Below are 20,584 nucleotides of genomic sequence, written 5' to 3' on the forward strand. Positions count from 1 at the left end.
GGAGGAAACCCACGCAGACACGGGGAGAACATGCAGACTCCGCTCAGACAGTGACCCAAGCCGGGAATCGAACCTGGGTCCCTGGCGCTGTGAGGCAGCAGTGCTAACCACCGTGCTGTCCATTGCTGCCCATGTCTTTACTCACACTCAGTCTCGTTCATCCATCACTCGTGCGCTTGCTGACTTATACTGACTCCTGGTTAAGCAACAATTTGAATGTGAAATTCACTTTTTGATTTTCAAATCCCTCCCTATCTCTCTGTAACCTCCTCCAGTCCCGCAGCCCTCCCTATCTCTCTGTAACCTTCTCCAGTCCCGCAGCCCTCCCTATCTCTCTGTAACCTTCTCCAGTCCCACAGCCCTCCCTATCTCTCTGTAACCTTCTCCAGTCCCACAGCCCTCCCTATCTCTCTGTAACCTCCTCCAGTCCCACAGCCCTCCCTATCTCTCTGTAACCTCCTCCAGTCCCGCAGCCCTCCCTATCTCTCTGTAACCTTCTCCAGTCCCGCAGCCCTCCCATAGCTCTGTAACCTTCTCCAGTCCCACAGTCCTCCCTATCTCTCTGTAACCTCCTCCAGTCCCGCAGCCCTCCCTATCTCTGTAACCTCCTCCAGTCCCACAGCCCTCCCTATCTCTCTGTAACCTCCTCCAGTCCCACAGCCCTCCCTATCTCTGTAACCTCCTCCAGTCCCACAGTCCTCCCTATCTCTCTGTAACCTTCTCCAGTCCCACAGTCCTCCCTATCTCTCTGTAACCTCCTCCAGTCCCGCAGCCCTCCCTATCTCTGTAACCTCCCCCAGTCCCACAGCCCTCCCTATCTCTCTGTAACCTCCTCCAGTCCCACAGTCCTCCCTATCTCTCTGTAACCTCCTCCAGTCCCACAGTCCTCCCTATCTCTCTGTAACCTTCTCCAGTCCCACAGTCCTCCCTATCTCTCTGTAACCTCCTCCAGTCCCACAGCCCTCCCTATCTCTCTGTAACCTTCTCCAGTCCCACAGCCCTCCCTATCTCTCTGTAACCTCCTCCAGTCCCGCAGCCCTCCCATCTCTCTGTAACCTCCTCCAGTCCCGCAGCCCTCCCATCTCTCTGTAACCTTCTCCAGTCCCGCAGCCCTCCCATCTCTCTGTAACCTCCTCCAGTCCCGCAGCCCTCCCATCTCTCTGTAACCTTCTCCAGTCCCGCAGCCCTCCCATCTCTCTGTAACCTCCTCCAGGATATCAGCACTCCTTAAATCTTACGATTTAAATTGCTCCATTATTGGGGGCTGTGCCTTCAGCTGCCTGGACACTAAGTTGTGGAAGTCCCTCCCTATATCTCTCCACCTCATTCCTCCTTTAAGACACTCTTTAAAACTTACCTCTTTGACCATGCTTTTGATTTTTTGATCGAATATAAAGAAAAAGAACAAAGAACAGTACAGCACAGGAAACAGGCCCTTCGGCCCTCCAAGCCTGTGCCGCTCCTTGGTCCAACTAGACCATTCGTTTGTATCCCTCCATTCCCAGACTGCTCATGTGACTATCCAGGTAAGTCTTAAACGATGCCAGCGTGTCTGCCTCCACCACCCTACTTGGCAGCGCATTCCAGGCCCCCACCACTCTCTGTGTAAAAAAACGTCCCTCTGATATCTGAGTTATACCTCGCCCCTCTCACCTTGAGCCCGTGATCGTCACCTCCGACCTGGGAAAAAGCTTCCCACTGTTCACCCTATCTATGCCCTTCATAATTTTGTATACCTCTATTAGGTCTCCCCTCATTCTCCATCTTTCCAGGGAGAACAAACCCAGTTTACCCAATCTCTCCTCATAGCTAAGACCCTCCATACCAGGCAACATCCTGGTAAACCTTCTCTGCACTCTCTCTTAACGCCTCCACGTCCTATCTTTGTGTGTGTGGCTCAACGCCAAATTTTGTCTCCATAAGACCATAAGACATGGAGCAGAATTAGGCCACTCGGCCCATCGAGCCATTCAATCATGGCTGACATTTTTCTCATCCCCGTTCTCCTGCCTTTTCCCCCATAACACCCCTGTGAAGCGCCTTGGGATGTCTTATTGTTAAAGGTGCTATATAAATTTGATTTGTTGTAATACACATAGTTAATAAATCGCTGCAAGATGCTGGATGATTTGCATCAGTCCCTTGGTAGAAAATGAGATCTTGCTCTCATCCTCCATGCAGGTTTCCAGAAATTGCCAGATTGTGCATTGTAAATATGAATTAAACCTGTAACAGAAACCCAAGGCTGGGTGTAAGGGTTAGGGTTCGGCCAATCATCCTCAGAGGCCCAGAACGGGGACAAATTCAAGACGAAATGAGGGGGGGGGGGAAATCAGGATATTGAATTCGATAATCAGCCATGATTATAATGACCAGCAGCAGAGCAGGCTCGAAGGGCAGAATGGCCTACTCCTGCTCCTCGTTTTTATGTTTCTATGTAAAGATCTCACTCCTGCAATTAGGAAATTATTCCTGGAGAATTTAAAAATGTATAATTTCTAATTCTTTCTCTTGCTTAATTTTTTTCACTTCAGGGGCCACATTCACATGGAGGAGGCCATCTGGCCCCTCGAGCCTGCTCCGCCATTCAATAAGATCATGGATGATCTTTCTGTGGACTCAGCTCCACTTACCTGCCCGCTCACCATAACCTTTAATCCCTTTACTGTTCAAAAATGTATCTATCCTTGCCTTAAAAACATTCAATGAGGTAGCCTCAACTGCTTCACTGGGCAGGGAATTCCACAGATTCACAACCCTTTGTGTGAAGTAGTTCCTCCTCAACTCAGTCCTAAATCGGCTTCCCCTTATTTTGAGGCTATGCCCCCTACTTCTAGTTTCACCCGCCAGTGGAAACAACTTCCCTGCTTCTATCTTCTCTATTCCCTTCATAATCTTATATGTTTCTATAAGGTCTCCCCTCATTCTTCTAAATTCCAATGAGTGTAGCCCCAGTCTACTCAGTCTCTCCCTCAACTCCACTTTCCTGCCCATTCACAATAGCCCTTCAAATCCATTACTAATTTAAAAATCTGTCCAAAGTCCCGGCTTCCACCGCGCTCTGAGGGAGTGAATGACACAGACTGGTGCCACTTTGAGGGAAGTAATTTCTCCGCATCTCTGTTTTAAATCTGCCCCCCCCTTATTCTAAAACATTGACCTCTTATTCTAGATTGCCCCACAAGAGGAAACATCCTCTCCACGTCTACTTTGTCAATCCCCCTTCTCATCCCGTACACCTCAATTAGGTCTCCGCTCATTCTTCTAAACTCCAGGGAGTATCGGCCTAAACTGCCCAATCTCTCTTCGTAAGACAAACCCCTCATCTCTGGAATCAATCTATGGAACCTCCTCTGAACCGCCTCCGATGCAACTCCATCCCTCCTCAAGTAAGGAGATTAAAACTGTCCACAATATTCTAAGTGCGGTCTCTCTAATGCTTTGTACAGCAGCAGCAACACTTCACTGCTTTTATATTCCATTTCTTTAGCAATAAATGCCAAGATTCCATTTGCCTTCCTTATTACCCGCTGTACCTGCACACTAGCTTTCTGTGATTCATACACAAGGACACCCAGATCTCAAGAACACAGAACAGTACAGCACAGGAACAGGTCCTTCGGCCACCAGGTCTGTGCCGACACAGATGCCTCTCTAATCTAATGTTTTCTTGCCTCTACATGGTCCATATCCCTCTATTCCCTGCTTATTCATGTATCTACCCAGATGCCTCTTGAATGTTATTATAGAATCTGCTTCCACCATCTCCTCCGACAGCGCGTTCCAGGCATTCACCACCCTCTGCGTGAAAAAACTTGCCCCTTACATCTTTTTTAAACTTTCCCCCTCTCACTTTCAACCTATGCCCCCGAGTAATTGACTCCTTTGACCCTGGGAAAAAGACTCTGACTATCCATTCTATTCAAGCCTGCCATAATCTTGTAAACCTCTATCAGGTCCCCCTCATCCTCTGACACTCCAATGAAAACAAACCAAATTTGTTCAACCTTTCTTCATAGCCCATATCCTCCAAATCAGGCAACATCCTGGTGAATCTCTTCTGCACCTTTTCCAATGCATCAACATCCTTCCGGTACTGTGGCGACCAGAATTGTACACAATACTCCAAATGCAGCCTAACCAAAGTCTTATACAGCTGCAACATGATTTTCCAATTCCTATACTCAACACCCCGACCGATGAAGGGCAGGATGCCATATGCCTTCTTGTCCACCTGAGTTGCTACCTTCAGGGAACTGTGGATCTGCATGCCTAGATCGCTCTGTATGTTAATATTTCTAACGACTCCACCATTTACTGCAAACTTTCCTTCTGCAGTAGACCTTCCAAATCGCATCACCTCACATTTGTCTGGATTAAGTTCCATCTGCCATCTTTCGGCCCAGGTCTCCAGCTGATTTATATCCTGCTGTATCCTCCGACAATCCGCTCCTCCCCCAATTTTTGTATCATCTGCAAATTTACTGATCAGATCACCTAAATTTTCCTTAAAATCATTTATATATGGGCAGCACAGTGCTACAGTAGCACGGTGGCACAGTGGTTAGCACTGCTGTCTCACAGCTCCAGGGGTCTGGGTTCGATTCCCGGCTTGGATCACTGTCTGTGTGGAGTTTGCACGTTCTCCCTGCATCTGTGTGGGTTTCCTCCAGGTGCTCTGGTTTCCTCCCACAGTCAGAAAGGTGTGCTGGTTAGGTGCATTGGCCATGCTAAATTCTCTCTGTTTACCCAAGCAGGTACCGGAGTGTGGCGACTAGGGGAATATCAGAGTAACTTCATTGCAGTGCATTAGTATGCCTTACTTGTGACGAAGAAATAAATAAACTTTAAACTTTATGTTACAAACAACAGAGGTCCCAGCACTGATCCTTGTGGAACACCGCTTGTCACAGACCTCCAGTTAGAAAAGTACCCTTCCACTGCTACTCTCTGCTTTCTATGCTCAAGCTGGTTTTGTATCCATCTTACCAGCTCACCTCGGATCCCATATGACTTCACCTTCTGAATCAGCCTGCCATGAGGAACCTTATCGAAGGTTTTACTAAAGTCCCTGTGTACAACACCCACTGCCCTGGTCAATTTTTCTTGTCACTTCCTCAAAGAACTTAAATAAGTTTGTGAGACACGACCTCCCCTTCACAAAACCACGTTGCTTATCGCTAATAAGCCTATTCTCTTCCAGATGTGAGTACATCCTGTCCCTAAGAATCTTCTCCAATAATTTCCCCACCAATGATGTAAGGCTCACAGGCCTGTAATTTCCCAGATTCTCTCTTCTGCCCTTCTTGAACAGAGGAACAATGTTAGCTACTCTCCAATTTTGGCCAAGGCCTCAGCAATTTCTTCCCTCGCCTCTCTCAGTATTCTGGGAGACCCTATCTGGCCCTGGGGACTTGTCCATCTTAATGTTTTTCCAAAACCTCCAATACCCCCTCCCATTTTATCTCAACATGTCCTAGAATGTCAACATCCTCCTTTCTACACTCACCACCCACCACATCCTTCTCCTTTGTGAATACTGATGCAAAATACTCATTAAGGACCTCACAAACCTCATCTGGCTCCAGACACAAATTCCCTCCACTGTCCTTGAGTAGACTTACCCTTTTCCTCCTTATATACGCATAAAAAGTCCTAAGTTCATAAGATATAGGAACATAATTAGGCCATTCGGCCCATCGAGTCCACTCTGCCATTCGATCATGGCTGATATGGCCCTCATCCCCATTTTCCTGCCTTCTCCACATAGCCCTTCAACCCATTCCCAATTAAAAATCTGTTAATAAGGTGTCTATTGGGATTCTCCTTAGTCCTGCCTGCCAAGGACATTTTATGGCCCTTTTTTGCCCTCAAGTCCCTGTTTAAGCTCTTTCCTGCGAGCTTTGTATTCCTCAAGAGTCTTATCCATTTCCAATTTCCTGATATTTATGTATGCCTCCTCCTTCTTTATCACTAAACTCACAATCTCTCTTGTCATCCAGGGTTCCTGAATCTTGCCGTCTTTATCCTTCATTTTTACAGGGACATACTTGTCCTGAATTTTTAACAACTGACTTTTAAAAGACTCCCACATATCGGATGTGGATTTACCTTCAAACAGCCGCCCCCAGTCTACACTCCCTAGCTCCTGCCTAATACTGTCATAGTCAGCCTTCCCCCAGTTTAGTACTTTCACTCTGGGACCAATGCTATCCTTTTCTACAAGCATCTTGAAACTTATAGAATTGTGATCCCTGTTCCCAAAATGGTTCCCCCGAGATATCAATCACCTGTCCGGGCTCGTTTCCCAGAACCAGGTCTAAGATAGCCCCTTCCTGAGTTGGATTATCTACATATTGCCTCAAGAAGCACTCTTGGACACACTGAACAACTCTGCCCCGTCCAAGCCCCTGGCACTAAAGGAATCCCAGTCTATGTTGGGGAAGTTAAAATCGCCCATCACAACAACACGGTTGTTTTTACATCTTCCCATAATTGCTGACATGTCAGTTCCTCCGCTCCACGCTGGCTGTTGGGAGGTCTGTAGTACAACTCCAACAGTGCGATTGCATCTTCTCTCTGCACCGAGCCACTACAAAGTTTCTCTCCATTTAGATAATAATTTGCCTTTGTATTTTTCCTATCTCACACTTTTCCATGTTAAACTCCATCTGCCAAATTTCACCCCACTCATTTAACCTATCCATATCCATTTGTAAATTTCTTATTTCATTATCGCAGCTTACTATCCCACTTATTTTGGTCATCTGCAAATTGGCTACGGTACTGACTATCTCTGCATCATTAATATCGATTGTCAATAGTTGGGGTCCCGAGGACTGAACCCTCTGGTATCTCACTAGTTACATCTTGCCAACCAGAAAAAGACCCATTTATCCTGACTGTCTGCTTTCTGTCGGTTATCCAATGCTCTATCCAAGCTAATAAATTCTGTGTAGAAGGAGGCCATTCGACCTATCGAGCAACACTGACTCTCCGAAAGAGCATCTTACACAGGCCCACTCCCCTGTACTATCCCCGTAACACCACACATTTACCATGTCCAATCCACCTAACCTACACATCTTTGGACTGTGGGGGGAAGCCGGAGCACCCGGAGGAAACCCACGCAGACACCAGGAGAACATCCACACAGACAGTCACCCAAGGCCGGAGTCGAACCCGGGTCCCTGAATTACCCCTAATTCCATGCGAATTAACCTTGTGCATTAATCTTTTGTGTGGCACTTTATCAAGTGCCTTCTGGAAGTCCAGATATGCTACATCTACAGGATCACCATTATCCACCTTGCTTGTTATATCTTCAAAGAACTCCAGCAAATTAGTCAAACATGATTTACCCTTCATAAAAGCATGCGGACTCGAATGGATTGTGCCTTGACTTCCCAAATGTCCTGTTATTACTTCCTCTATAATAATGGATTGTAACAATTTCCCATTGACAGATGTTAAACTAATTGGTCTATCATATCCTACATTTTGCCTCCCTCCTTTTTTGAATAAGAGCATCACATTAGCATTTTTCCATTCCCGCATCCAGGGAATTTTGGAATATTGTAACCAATGGATCCACTATCTCCAAAACCACTTCCTTTAAAACCCGAGGATATAGGCCATCAGGCCCTGGGGACTTGCCTGCTGTCAATCCCAATAGTTTGCTCAGTACTTTTTTGCCACTGATGATGGTAGTTCTAAGTCCCTTCCTTTCTATAACCTCTACATCTTCTGTTACCTTTGGGATAATACTGGTGTCGTCAACTCTGAAAACTGAGGCAAAATATTGACTTAATGTCTCAGCCATTTCTGCATTCCCCACAATTAACTCACCAGCCTCATCCTCCAAAAGGCCAACATTCACTTTATCTACTCTTGTCCTCTTTATATACTTACAGGAGTTTTTGCTGTTCGCTTTTATATTTTGTGCGAGTTGTCTTTCCTAATCTAAGTTACCTGCTCTTTTTAGTGACCCTTTGTTGATCTTTAAAAGCATCTTCCACTGTGTCACTGGCCTTTGCAATACGGTATGCTTTCATTTTTGTTATCCTTAACTTCCTTCCTTAGTCATGGAAGTCTTCCCCCACCCTCTTATCACCTTTCTTCCTCTCTGGAATATATTTTAGTTCAGTGGACTTAAATATCTCCTTGAATATCTGCCACTGTTCAACTGTCCGACCTTATAGTCTTCCTGCCCAGTCCACGAGGGCTAAATCTGTCCTCATGCCCATGTAATTACCTATAAATCCAGAATGCCAGTTTCTCGCACTCAAACTGAATTGAAATTCTAGCATGCTATGATCACTCTTCCCTAGAGGATCCTTAATTAGGAGATCATTTATTAGCCCTACCTCATTATACAATGCTCACCAGTCAGCCTATCAGCAGCAAACGTGGGTGAGAACCAGCCTGTGTTTGGAGGAGCAGCTCCAGGTGGAATCTTGCATTGAAACGTAGCTGGTTGACAGGAATTTTGAAAACTGCCTTGGCGGGCTGTGTGAAGGGGGTTTGCTGGTCACACCCAGAACCTGGGCAGAACCTCAGACAATCCTGCTCTAATTCATCCGATTTCCTTCTCTATCTTTCTTTTTTTACCTTCTCAATCCTTAATTCTCATTGGCTAGGAGACATGCTTCAGGTTTATAAAGGTCTCAGATATCCCGTTATCACAACGAGTTACACTGAAAACTTAGAGCCAATGGGTAACAATTCATAGAAATCCTACAGTACAGAAAGAGGCCACTCGGCCCATCGAGTCTGCACCGACCACAATCCCACCCAGGCCCTACCCCCATATCCCTACATATTTTACCCGCTAATCCCTCTAATCTACACATCCCAGGACACTAAGGGGCAATTTCAGCATGGCCAATCAACCTAACCCGCACATCTTTGGACTGTGGGAGGAAACCGGAGCACCCGGAGGAAACCCACACAGACACGAGGAGAATGTGTAAACTTCACACAGACAGTGACCCAAGCCGGGAATCGAACCCAGGTCCCCGGAGCTGTGAAGCAGCGGTGCTAACCACTGTGCTACCGTGCCGCCCCAAAATCAAACTGTCAAACTGACTATCCCAGCAAAAGCTTGGGCACTGTTAATCCTCCATACGTCAATAACTTTAAAAATAACAAACACCCAATAAGATCCTTCCTGAGCCTTAAATTTCCAGCATCAATATTTACAGTCACTGAAGCCAAGTGTCTGCTTCATCATTCATATCTCCATCTTTGTCTATATCTTTCCAATTATGTGAAACACCTGGGAACATTATTTTATAGACACTAAGCAAAGACAAGCACTTCTTTTGGAAATTTACTGCAGAACCTACTCTCTACAAAGCAATGTGCCGTGGAATCCCACAATTACTTGAAGTCTAAAATACAGCATTAAGAGAGCAGAAAGAAAGATTTGCATTTTTATATCAGAATTTCAGGATGTCCCAAGAAATTTTACAGTCCCTCATATGAAGTGTAGGCACTGTTGTCATGTAGGAACACTGCAGTGAATTTTTGCACAGCAAGCTCCCACAAACAACAATAAGTGCACAGGTAATCAACATTCATTATGTCGATTGAGGAAGAATGGGAGGAACTCCCCTGCTCTTCATTTAAGTAGTGACCACTGGATCTTTTAAATTTACCTGCGATGGGAGACAGGATCTCATTTCAACCTCTCATAGAAAAGAGGCACCTCCAACAGTGCTGCATTCGCTCAGTTTTAAAAGTTCACATATTAGTGTCACAAGTAGGCTTACATTAACACTGCAATGAAGTTACTGGCAAAATCTACCAGTCGCCACACTCTGGCACCTGTTCGGGTACAATGAGGGAGAATTCAGCATAGCCAATCCACCTAACCAGCATGTCTTTCAGACTGTGGGAGGAAAACGGAGCACCCAGAGGAAAGCCACGCAGACATGGGGAGAACGTGCAGACTTCATGCAGACAGTGACCCAACCCGGAAATCGAACCCGGGTCCCTGGTGTTGTGAGGCAGCAGCACCACCATGCCACCCTCAGTGCTGCATTGGGAGAGTCAGCCTGGAGTATGAGTTCAGGTCTCCAGAGTGGTGCTTGAACACAGCCATCTTACTCTGGGACAAGAGTGAGCGACCTGATGAACAATGCCTGGTGCGTCTGAGCTGCCAGCAACATAGGGAAGGAGGGAGCTCATTGATGGTCAGATATGGGGGAAGAGGCAGCTAGATTCCAGGTATGCCCCTGGCCTCCCTGCCCCCTGGGTGCACCACCTTTGGCATCCTGGGGTCAGGCAGGGAGTTACCATGCCAACCGGTGCCAGAGCAGTAATGAAGCAGAGGGTTCTAAGCTGAGCCCACCTGGTAACCATGGCAACAATCTGCCCCCCCCCCCCAGGGGGAGGGGACACTGCAGTTAAACCTGGTGGGAGAGCAAATTACCCTAAAAGAATGGAATGAGAGGTTAAAATGTGGAGTTATTGAGGGGTTGGATTACTCACTGACTCAGGGTACCTCAGCATCCAGCAGCTGACCTCCTGTCACTGGCGCCTCTTGATGACGACATCAGCCTATCTATTCTGCTGCCTGCGCGCAATAAGCACAGATCCATCAACAAGGCTTTTGTTCTCAAGCGTGTCTTCAGCTGATCAAAGCTATGAATGCAGTAGTCTGTTTTAATCCTGCCTGTTCTTTGGAGAGGATTGTGAAGGTAATGGGGTGATGCACAACTTTGGGTCCTCATGGGATATGCCGCTTCTTCATTCAAGCCGTCGGGCGGCCATCTTTGTTAGGGGCGAGACGCCTGACGGGAGCTGCCATGTTGCGGGATTGGTGGCCGTATTTGTGAGGGGCTAGGTGTCTGATAGGAGCCGCCATAATTGGGAACTGGCGGCCATCTTTGTGAGGGGCCAGGAGTCGCCAAGTTGCGGGATTGGTTGCCATCTTTGTGAGGGGCAACGCGCCCTGACTGCAGCCGCCATGTTGCGGATAGGTGGCCATCTTTGTGAGAGGCTCGGGGGTTTGAGGGGAGTCGCCCTGCCCCAGAATGTGCAGCCATCTTTGTGGGAGGGGCAATCAGTGAAGCCGCCATGCCGGGTGGTGGGCGGCCATCTTTGTGGGGGCAAGTTGCAAAGCAACCGCCATCTTTAAAAAATGCCAACAATATACCTCTAAATCACATTCAGAACCTCAAATTAGATGTGTTACCCACCAGCTGAACCTTTATTAATTATATGTGTTTCTAATGTGGGTAAGCATAAAGTGAGTAATTTCCTATTGCAAAAAATAAATTAAAATAGTTTTCTTTTGTCTAATAAATGGGAAACACCTGCAGACACTTGGCAGCAAGGGTCAAGGGTCACGTTTTATTTCCATTGCAGAAAATAGATGTTTTTGGCCTACCGGAAGTCCAATCGCTGCACCTTCCGGCCGCTGAGCCCCGCACAAAGATGGCGCCCGTTTGAACAAGCTTTATTGACAGCCGCTGCCGCCTCGCCCTGGCTGGAGGGCGCAGAGGACAATGGAGGGAGACAGCAGCAAGCTGGATGCGCAGGAGGGCTCCAGGCCTCCCGGCAGCAATGATACCAAGAGGCACAAGGAGATGGAAAACGTCGCCCTGCAGAGCAGCCTCAACCTGGGCCACAGGAAGGATGAAGAGGGAGAGCAGAGGCCAGCCCCAGTCCAGGCTGAGGAGAGCGGGCCTGGGCCCGAGGGGGACCTGGAGCTCACCCAGACTGACCACCTCAACAAGCGCCTGCTCACCTCCTTCCTGGAGAAGATCAACCAGCCCAACTTCAACTTCCCCAACCTGCAGCAGCTCAGTCACCAGCCTGAGGACTCCAACAAGGTGCAGGAGGATTGGTGAGCACCCAGGGGGAGAGCTGGATGCACATCTGGCTCCCAAATTAAACGTCTGTGGGTTGTAGAAGTTCCTTTATTCCTTGGGGGAGGGGGTGGGAGGGGGAGTTTGGAAAAAATAAACTCCTTTTGGACTCTGCAAGATGAGAACTGCAGCCCAAATCCTGAGTGAACTGCTTAAAGTTATCAACTGTTGCATACAGATGCTGAAAAATACCACAGCGGAGTGTGGTCACAGGCAACGGATGCCTTTTCACATCATGGTTCACAAGCAGGTAGCAGAAGACTTATGGATTCCCTTTCATCTTGAATGTCTTGCCGTTCGATCTGTTTCAGACCACTTTATAGTTTGGGTTGATGGATCCAATCACTGAATGCTGTTTCAGAGGGTAGTTTTGCCTTTTTTTTAAACTATGATTTTAATATTGTATTTTCATAAGCAAAGCTCCTGAAAGGTCAATCATTTTTGCTGAAAAATCACAATAAATGTTTTATCTAGAACCTGAGGCTCTCAATTTTATCAAATGAATTAGTTTAATCCAAGCTCTCTCCACACAGATGCTGCCAGACCTGCTGCGATTTTCCAGCATTTTCTCTTTTGGTTTAATCTGAACTTAAACACTATTTTTAAGGCATTTTGTGAGTACAAGGGTGGTAAAATGTTTCCAAGGCATTGGCTGTGGTTCAGTTGATGGTACTTGCCACTGAGTCAGAAGGTTGTGGGTTCAAGTCCCATCCCAGGCCTTGAGTAGGAATCTCCAGGCTGATACTCTGTATAGTGCCATGTGTTAGATAGATGTTAAATTGAGATCCTGCCACTCGAGTGGGTATAAAAGTTTTAAAGTTTATTCATTAGTCACTACGGCTTACATTAACGCTGCAATTAAGTTACTGTGACATTCCCCTAGTCGCCACAGTCTGGCGCCTGTTTGGGTCAATGCACCTAACCAGCATGTCTTTTGTACTGTGGGAGAAAACCAGAACACCCGGAGGAAACCCATGCAGACACGGGGAGAACATGCAGACTCTGCACAGACAGTGACCCAAGCCGGGAATTGAACCCGGGTCCCTGATGCTGTGAGGCAGCAGTGCTAACCACTGTGTCACCAGAAGGTCTCGTGACCCTATTTTGAAGAAGAACAGGGAAGGTGTCCTAGGACCAATATTTATCCCTCTATCAAGATCACAAAAACAGATGATTTGTCATTATCACATTGCCATTTCTGGGAGCTTGCTGTGCACAGATTTGCTGCTGCATTTTGTACATTACATCAGTGCACAGTGTTTTTGTGATGGCGATTGGCCTGAAGAGACCAGGGAAAACTCCCCTGTTCTTCTTTGAAATAGTGCAAGGGGTGGCACAGTGGTTAGCACAGCTGCCTCACAGCACCAGGGACCTGGATTCAATTCCAGCCTTAGGTCACTGTCTGTCTATGTGGAGTTTGCATATTCTCCCTGTGCCTGAGTAGGTTTCCTCCCACAGTCCAAAGATGTGTAGGTTAGGTGGATTAGCCGTGGTAAATGCATGGGGATAGAGCCTGGGTAAAATGCTCTTTCGGAGAGTTGGTGCAGGCTTGAAGGACCTCGTTCTGCACCATAGGAATTCGGAGATCGTTTGCATCCACCGCAGTCGGCAGATGAGGCCCTTGTTTAGCATCTCGTTGGAAAGATTGCACCTTTGACAGTGCAGTATTCCCTCAGCACAGGAGTTTCAACCTGTCATAGACCCACCTATCATAACTGGAAACCCACGGGGAGAACGTGCAAACTCAACACAGGCAGAGGCCGTAATGGAACCTGGGTCCCTGGCATTGTGAGGCCACAGTGCTAACCAGTGTGCTGCCCATGTCCTAGAATTTGAGGGGTTTGAATTCACCTGTTAAATTAAACATGTTTTAAAATCAAAGCTGTGGGCATGGGAGTGAGGATTTAACTGGAAACTGTGCCATGGGCTCACGGTTTGGATTGCTGATGGAATGTCTGTGTGTGTTTTGGAGGAGGAGCAGCTGGTGAAAGCCCTAAAGAGACTCGCCCTCTGCCTCCAAGTCACTCCATTATACTGACCGTTAGACAGCTTGGCCAATTCAATAATCCACTTCGAGACCGCTCTCACTGAGCACCAGTCAATGTATAACGTGAAGCGTACCATTCTTCTTCAACTCAACTCTAATCAGCTTGTAGGTACACTCAATGTACAAAGAACAAAGAAAATTACAGCACAAGAACAGGCCCTTCGGCCCTCCAAGCCTGCACCAACCATGCTGCCCGACTTAACGAAAACCCCCTACCCTTCCAGGGACCGTATCCCTCTATTCCTATTCATGTACTTGTCAAGACGCCCCTTAAAAGTCACTCCCGTATCTGCTTCCACTACCTCCCCCTGCAACGAGTTCCAGGCACCCACCACCCTCTGTATAAAAAATACCTCGTAGATCTCCTTTAAACCTTGCCCCTCGCACCTTAAACCTGTGCCCCCTAGTAATTGACTCTTCCACCCTGGGAAAAAGCTTCTGACTATCCACTCTGTCCATGCCTCTCATAATCTTGTAGACTTCTATCAGGTCTCCCCTCAACCTCCGTCGCTCCAGTGAGAACAAACCAAGTTTCTCCAACCTCTCCTCATAGCTAATGTGGAGAGGAATACAAACTCTGGATCATTTTTCTCAGAGCAGAGGAAAGATGTTCCACATCATCAGGAGGGTAAACAAGGAGCCAGTGTTTCCAGTGGCAGCGAGCTCAGGAATTGAACAGGAGATAGTGGCACTGTAGTGATCCAGAGGCCCAGGCTAATGGTCTGGGCAATGAAAACCGAGAAAGCTGCAGCATCTAAAGAGTTTCTCTTTTCCCAGATCCTGTCCGACCCCGCTGGGCTTTTCAAGTATTCTCATTATTTACAATTTCCAGGATACTTTGTTTTTATTTTAATGTTCTGGGATCAAATCCCACCAAGGCAGCTGGTGGAATTTAAATTCAATTTATAAACCTGGAATTGTAATTTAATCTCTCTGAAGATGACCATGAAACTATCAATGGTTGTTGTAAAAATCCATTTGGATCACTAATGTCCTTTAGGGAAGGAAATCTGTCGTTCTTACCCAGTCTGGCCCACACGTGACTCCAGACTCTCAGCAATGTAGTTGACTCTTAACTGCCCTCTGAAAATAGTGTGACAAATCGATCATTTCAAGGGCAATTATGGATGGACAACAATTAGTGGCCTTCCCAGTGGCGCCCACATCCCTAAGAAAGAATTTTTAAAAAGACACAGCTTAAGATTCATTATCAAAAGAACCAGAGGGGGAAGATGAGGAAACATTTATTAACCCAATGAGTTATGATCTGGAAGACCTGAAAGAGAAACCGATTCAATAATAACTTTCAAAAGGAAATTGGATAAATCCTGGAATGAGTCGAATGGCAGCTTGCTGTGCCATTCAAATTCTATTATAGAATCATAGAATCCCTACAGTACAGAAGAAGGCCATTCGGCCCATCAAGCCTGCATGGACAACAGTCCCACCCAGCCCCTATCTCCGTAACCCCACATATTTACCCCGCTAATCCCACTGAAATGAAGGTCAATTTAGCATAGTCAATCAATCTAACCCGTGCATCTTTGAACTGTGGGAGGAAACCGGAGCACCCGGATGAAACCCACGCAGATGTGGGGAGAATGTGCAAAACTCCACGCAGACAGTGGCCCAAAGCCGGGAATCGAACTGAGGTCCCTGGCGCTGTGAGGCAGCAGTGCTTGCCGCTGTGCCGCCCAATAATCTTTAGTGCAAAGGATTATTGCTTGACTCTGCCCACTCTCCCTCACTGACTCCTCAAACCTCACTTCAGTTGTGTATTTATTTGTCTTTTTTGCACTTGGCGATATGATGGAAATTTAAACACTTTCTTTTTCCCGTGTTTTAGGATTAACTTTCCCACAATTTGTGCGTCTTTAAAAAGATGATTGCCCACATTGTAGGATTTGGTGCGATTGTTTGACAGTGAAGGAGGAGCCACCCCAAACAACCCCTCTGAAAAGTTACCCTCCCACATAACTGCCCCTCATCAAATTTATATCATTTACCCCAAATATATGAAACCTTAAAGAGTATCACGTAGCTATGCTGACTGAGGAATTTGGGTAAAAAAGTCATCGCATAAAATCGCTTGCATGCAGGGCTGAAGTAGGCAGATTGGAGCTTCCTGCAAAAAGTGAGAGCTGGGAAGCTGATTAACCGCGGATTCACTGAATAAAAGGAGGCCATTCCGGACTTTAAATTCAATCCTCACTCAGTTAAGATGTGCTGCGTCCTTCATGGAACCATGTGATCTCCTCCCACAGTCCATGTACCCTCTTTATCCCCCATTGTGGAATCTACCTACCCATTTCACCTCACGGGGGGGAAGTTCTGTCCAAATGCTCTCCCAACACCAAAGATTAGCACAAAGTCTGTACAAATGCAGATGGTCCAGGGTTGTCCTGATTCTGCGATCCCTGTTACAATGGTGTGCCGCGCGCGTTCTGCAATTCCTCTTGAAGCCTCCTGGCTTTCTCCTCCAGTGCTTGGATCTGCACACCCTGCCGCTCAGACATGGTGCTGACCTGTGACTCCAGTTTGCTCAGCTGGTTCTCATACTTCCTCTTGGTGTTTCTGTAGGCCACTGACAAGTTGCTGCAGCGGGGAAATTAGAGTTTAAATCAGAACGTTGTTTAATCTGATAATTAGATTCAGGCACTACTCAAAATGGGCGGGTACAGAATGAATGGGGTGGGGGCCTGGAATGCGCTGCCAAGTAGGGTGGTGGAGGCAGGCAAGCTGACATTGTTTAAGACTTACCTGGATAGTCACATGAGCAGCCTGGGAATGGAGGGATACAAACGATTGGTCTAGTTGGACCAAGGAGCGGCACAGGCTTGGAGGGCTGAAGGGCCTGTTTCCTGTGCTGTACTGTTCTTTGTTCTTTGAATTTAAAAGCTAATGGAGTGGTCGCCTTTATAGGGGATTGGAATACAAAGGAATGGAAGTTATACCATCATTATCTGTGGGAACTGTGTTCAGTTCTGCGCAATGCACCCACAAAGGGAGTACTGTGTACAGTTTTGGTCTCCTTACTTGAGAAAGGATATACTGGTACTGGAGCGGGGGCAGAGGAGATTCACTAGGTTGATTCCGGAGTTGAGAGGGATGGCTTATGAGGCGAGACTAGTTCTTATGTTCTTATGTACATTGGCTTTGGAGTGGGTGCAGCATTGAATCACTAGAATGATACCAGAGTGAAAAGGATTAAATTAAAAGGACAGGTTCAATAGATTAACCTTGTTTGCCCTCGGGTTTAGAGGGTTAAGGGGTGATCATTCTGACTGAGGTGATTAAAGGATTCAATCGGGTTGATTGGAGACTATTTCCAGAGGGCTCGGGGGTGGTACCAGAACACGAGGGCAGAATTTTAACATGAGAAGCTGGCTGATTGGGAATGATGTCAGGAAGACTTTCACACAGAGGGGAGCGGAACTCTCAAACTCTCTTCCACACCCCCCAAAAAGGGCTGCTGGCTCTGGGCGTCACAGGCTGATAGATGTCTGTTAGGCAAGGTGGGGAGATGGAAGTTAATATACAGATTAGCCATGACCTAACTGAATGGCAAGCAGGGTAAAGGGGCTGAATGGCCTCCTCCTGTTCCTTTGCAGATTCAGGTGAAGTGCTGAGAAGATGAAAGATCTGAAGAAGTGAAGTCTGGCAGAAGATTGAAGCCAGCTCACTGAAGGTTGCATTCCCTGACCCTTGGCCCTTACCAGCCTGTGACCTTGCTGACCTTGGAGGAACAGACCTGCTCAGGCCCCGGGATCTTACTAATGTTGTTCAGTTCATGTACAGTTAGAACATTATGCACAGTTCTGGCCTCCATGTAAAATAAGCAGCCCAGTCACCCTGCTTCCTGGGATACCTGTATGTTTTCCTCAGTTCACAGGTGAGTTCCTCAGACTGATCCTTCGCAATATTGTTGTTTCTTATCATTTTCTCCAGTGATGCCGCCAGCTCCTCAATACGTCCTCTCAGTTGTTTCACTCTGTAGGACAATTCACATCAGCTTTACTCCTGAAACTTTCACAAACACCAGGTTAAACCACACTGACTGCACTTGGTGAGTGGGTATCCCAGTGGGTGGGGAGGGGTATTGTATCTCTACACTGTCCCCCATCAAACACTCCCAGGACAGGTACAGCACGGGGTTAGATACAGAGTAAAGCTCCCTCTACACTGTCCCCCATCAAACACTCCCAGGACAGGTACAGCACGGGGTTAGATACAGAGTAAAGCTCCCTCTACACTGTCCCCATCAAACACTCCCAGGACAGGTACAGCACGGGGTTAGATACAGAGTAAAGCTCCCTCTACACTGTCCCCATCAAACACTCCCAGGACAGGTACAGCTCGGGGTTAGATACAGAGTAAAGCTCTCTCTACACTGTCCCCATCAAACACTCCCAGGACAGGTACAGCACGGGGTTAGATACAGAGTAAAGCTCCCTCTACACTGTCCCCCATCAAACACTCCCAGGACAGGTACAGCACGGGGTTAGATACAGAGTAAAGCTCCCTCTACACTGTCCCCATCAAACATTCCCAGGACAGGTACAGCACGGGGTTAGATACAGAGTAAAGCTCCCTCTACACTGTCCCCATCAAACACTCCCAGGACAGGTACAGCACGGGGTTAGATACAGAGTAAAGCTCCCTCTACACTGTCCCCATCAAACACTCCCAGGACAGGTACAGCACGGGGTTAGATACAGAGTAAAGCTCCCTCTACACTGTCCCAAGGTGCATCATATAAACATTATCAGATAGAAATTTGACAGTTTAAAGTTTATTTATTAGTCACAAGTAAGGCTTATGTTAACATTGCAATGAAGTTAATGTGAAAATCCCCTAGTCGCCACATTCTGGTGCCTGTTCGGGTACACTGAGGGAGAATTTAGCATGGCCAATGCACCTAACCAGCACATCTTTCGGAAACTCAGCCAAGTAAGGAAATACACAGAGAGGTGGCCAAATGAGCTATACGTCTTCACTGCTGTCTGATTCCAGAGGAACATCTCCACAGGTTGCATTTGTATTAGCTTTGTGTTTTTATTTTATATTGCCCCTCAGCCCCCGGCTGTGACTTCAGCCTTCACCGTGTTTCCTGGTGGAATATTTCTGCTTCAATACTGGATGTCTCAGACATTGTGACAAATCAGGGGCAGTGGAGGGTTGTAAAAAACAATCTACTCCTGTGGCTGGGGAAGCTCTCCAGAATATAGCAACACAGGAGAGGTCAGCTCAAGTATCCTGAACAAATCAATGGGAGTTCAGCCAGAAGCTACAGATAATGTCACGCAGGGGCAGGATTGTGGACAACACTGCTTCACCTGCACTGCCTCGTTAATATGGCCACTCTGTATTTCCTTTTCATCGCTTTCAATTGACAGGATGACCCTCGGGGGAATGTAAGAAAAACATTCACAATTGACAGTTATTTCAAGCCGAGCTGGTGAATCAGACCTGCCTCACGCACTGTGACAATCACTCTCTCCTCACTCCTGCCACTTAATCTCCTTGGGGATGAGAAGTCCCAAAGAGAAAATCCCAGGGCCAAATTGGGAAAAGCTATCCTGGGAAGTTCTCCTCTGAGCCCCTCACACGATGGGAACTTGTATCGGAGATCACACGGAGCCAATGTTATTGATGAAGACTCTGATCTTCGCGATGAAGCAATCTTTGTTCCAGTGACAGTGCTGAAGGTACAGAGTCAGCCCCAATACAACAATCAACAGGTAAACTTCACTCCACACAGGTGCCTGTTAATGACTGTCTCCAACAAGACAGTCTAACCACCTCCCTTTCATTTTCAATGGCATTGCAATAATTGAATCTCCCGCCATCAACACTCTGGGTGTTACCATCGACCAGAGACAGAACTGAACCAGCCACACAGGAGACTGTTAAATAAGTTAAGAGCCCATGGTGTTAAGGGTAAGATCCTGGCATGGATAGAGGATTGGCTGACTGGCAGCAGGCAGAGAGTGGGGATAAAGGGGTCTTTTTCAGATGGCAGCCGGTGACTAGTGGTGAGCCTCAGGGGTCAGTGCTGGGACCACAACTTTTCACAATATACATTAATGATTTGGAAGAAGGAACTGAAGGCACTGTTGCTAAGTTTGCAGATGATACAAAGATATGTAGAGGGACAGGTAGTATTGAGGAAGCAGGGGGGCTGCAGAAGGACTTGGACAGGTTAGGAAAGTGGGCAAAGAAGTGGCAGATGGAAAACAATGTGGAAAAGTGTGAGGTTATGCACTTTGGAAGGAGGAATGGAGGCATAGACTATTTGCTAAAGGGGGAAATACTTAGGAAATCAGAAGCACAAAGGGACTTGGGAGTCATTGTTCAAGATTCTCTTAAGGTTAACGTGCAGGTTCAGTCGGCAATTAGGAAGGCAAATGCAATGTTAGCATTCATGTCAAGAGGGCGAGAATACAAAAGCAGGGATGTACTTCTGAGGCTGTATAAGGCTCTGGTCAGACCCCATTTGGAGTATTGTGGGCAGTTTTGGGCCCCATCTCTAAGGAAGGATGTGCTGGCCTTGGAAAGGGTCCAGAGGAGGTTCACAAGAATGATCCCTGGAATGAAGAGCTTGTTGTATGAGGAACGGTTGAGGACTCTGGGTCTGTACTCGTTGGAGTTTAGAAGGATG

The 20,584-nt window shown here is 47.0% G+C and overlaps 2 protein-coding genes across 4 annotated transcripts in view; both read right to left on the reverse strand.

Moving 5' to 3' along the window:
* Positions 1-10,570, reverse strand: part of ccdc124 (coiled-coil domain containing 124) — a 35,132-nt gene extending 24,562 nt beyond the window's left edge. Inside the window, exon 1 of one of the 3 annotated variants that reach the window (XM_078198599.1) lies at positions 10,495-10,570. The gene's annotated coding sequence lies outside the window, so the exon portion shown is untranslated. The remainder of the gene's footprint in view (positions 1-10,494) is intronic. The other 2 variants (XM_078198601.1, XM_078198600.1) reach the window with 2 other exon arrangements.
* Positions 10,571-15,122: 4,552 nt separating this feature from the next.
* The window catches only part of LOC144479764 (colorectal mutant cancer protein-like), a 35,813-nt gene continuing 30,351 nt past the window's right edge, over positions 15,123-20,584 (reverse strand). The window contains exons 14-15 of the mRNA XM_078198800.1: positions 17,792-17,914; positions 15,123-16,518 (exon numbers count right to left, since the gene is read on the reverse strand). Of these exons, the coding sequence (XP_078054926.1) occupies positions 16,344-16,518; positions 17,792-17,914 (298 nt within the window). The 3' untranslated portion in view covers positions 15,123-16,343. The remainder of the gene's footprint in view (positions 16,519-17,791; positions 17,915-20,584) is intronic.

Source organism: Mustelus asterias, chromosome 26, assembly GCF_964213995.1.
Source record: "Mustelus asterias chromosome 26, sMusAst1.hap1.1, whole genome shotgun sequence".
Lineage (NCBI taxonomy): Eukaryota > Metazoa > Chordata > Chondrichthyes > Carcharhiniformes > Triakidae > Mustelus > Mustelus asterias.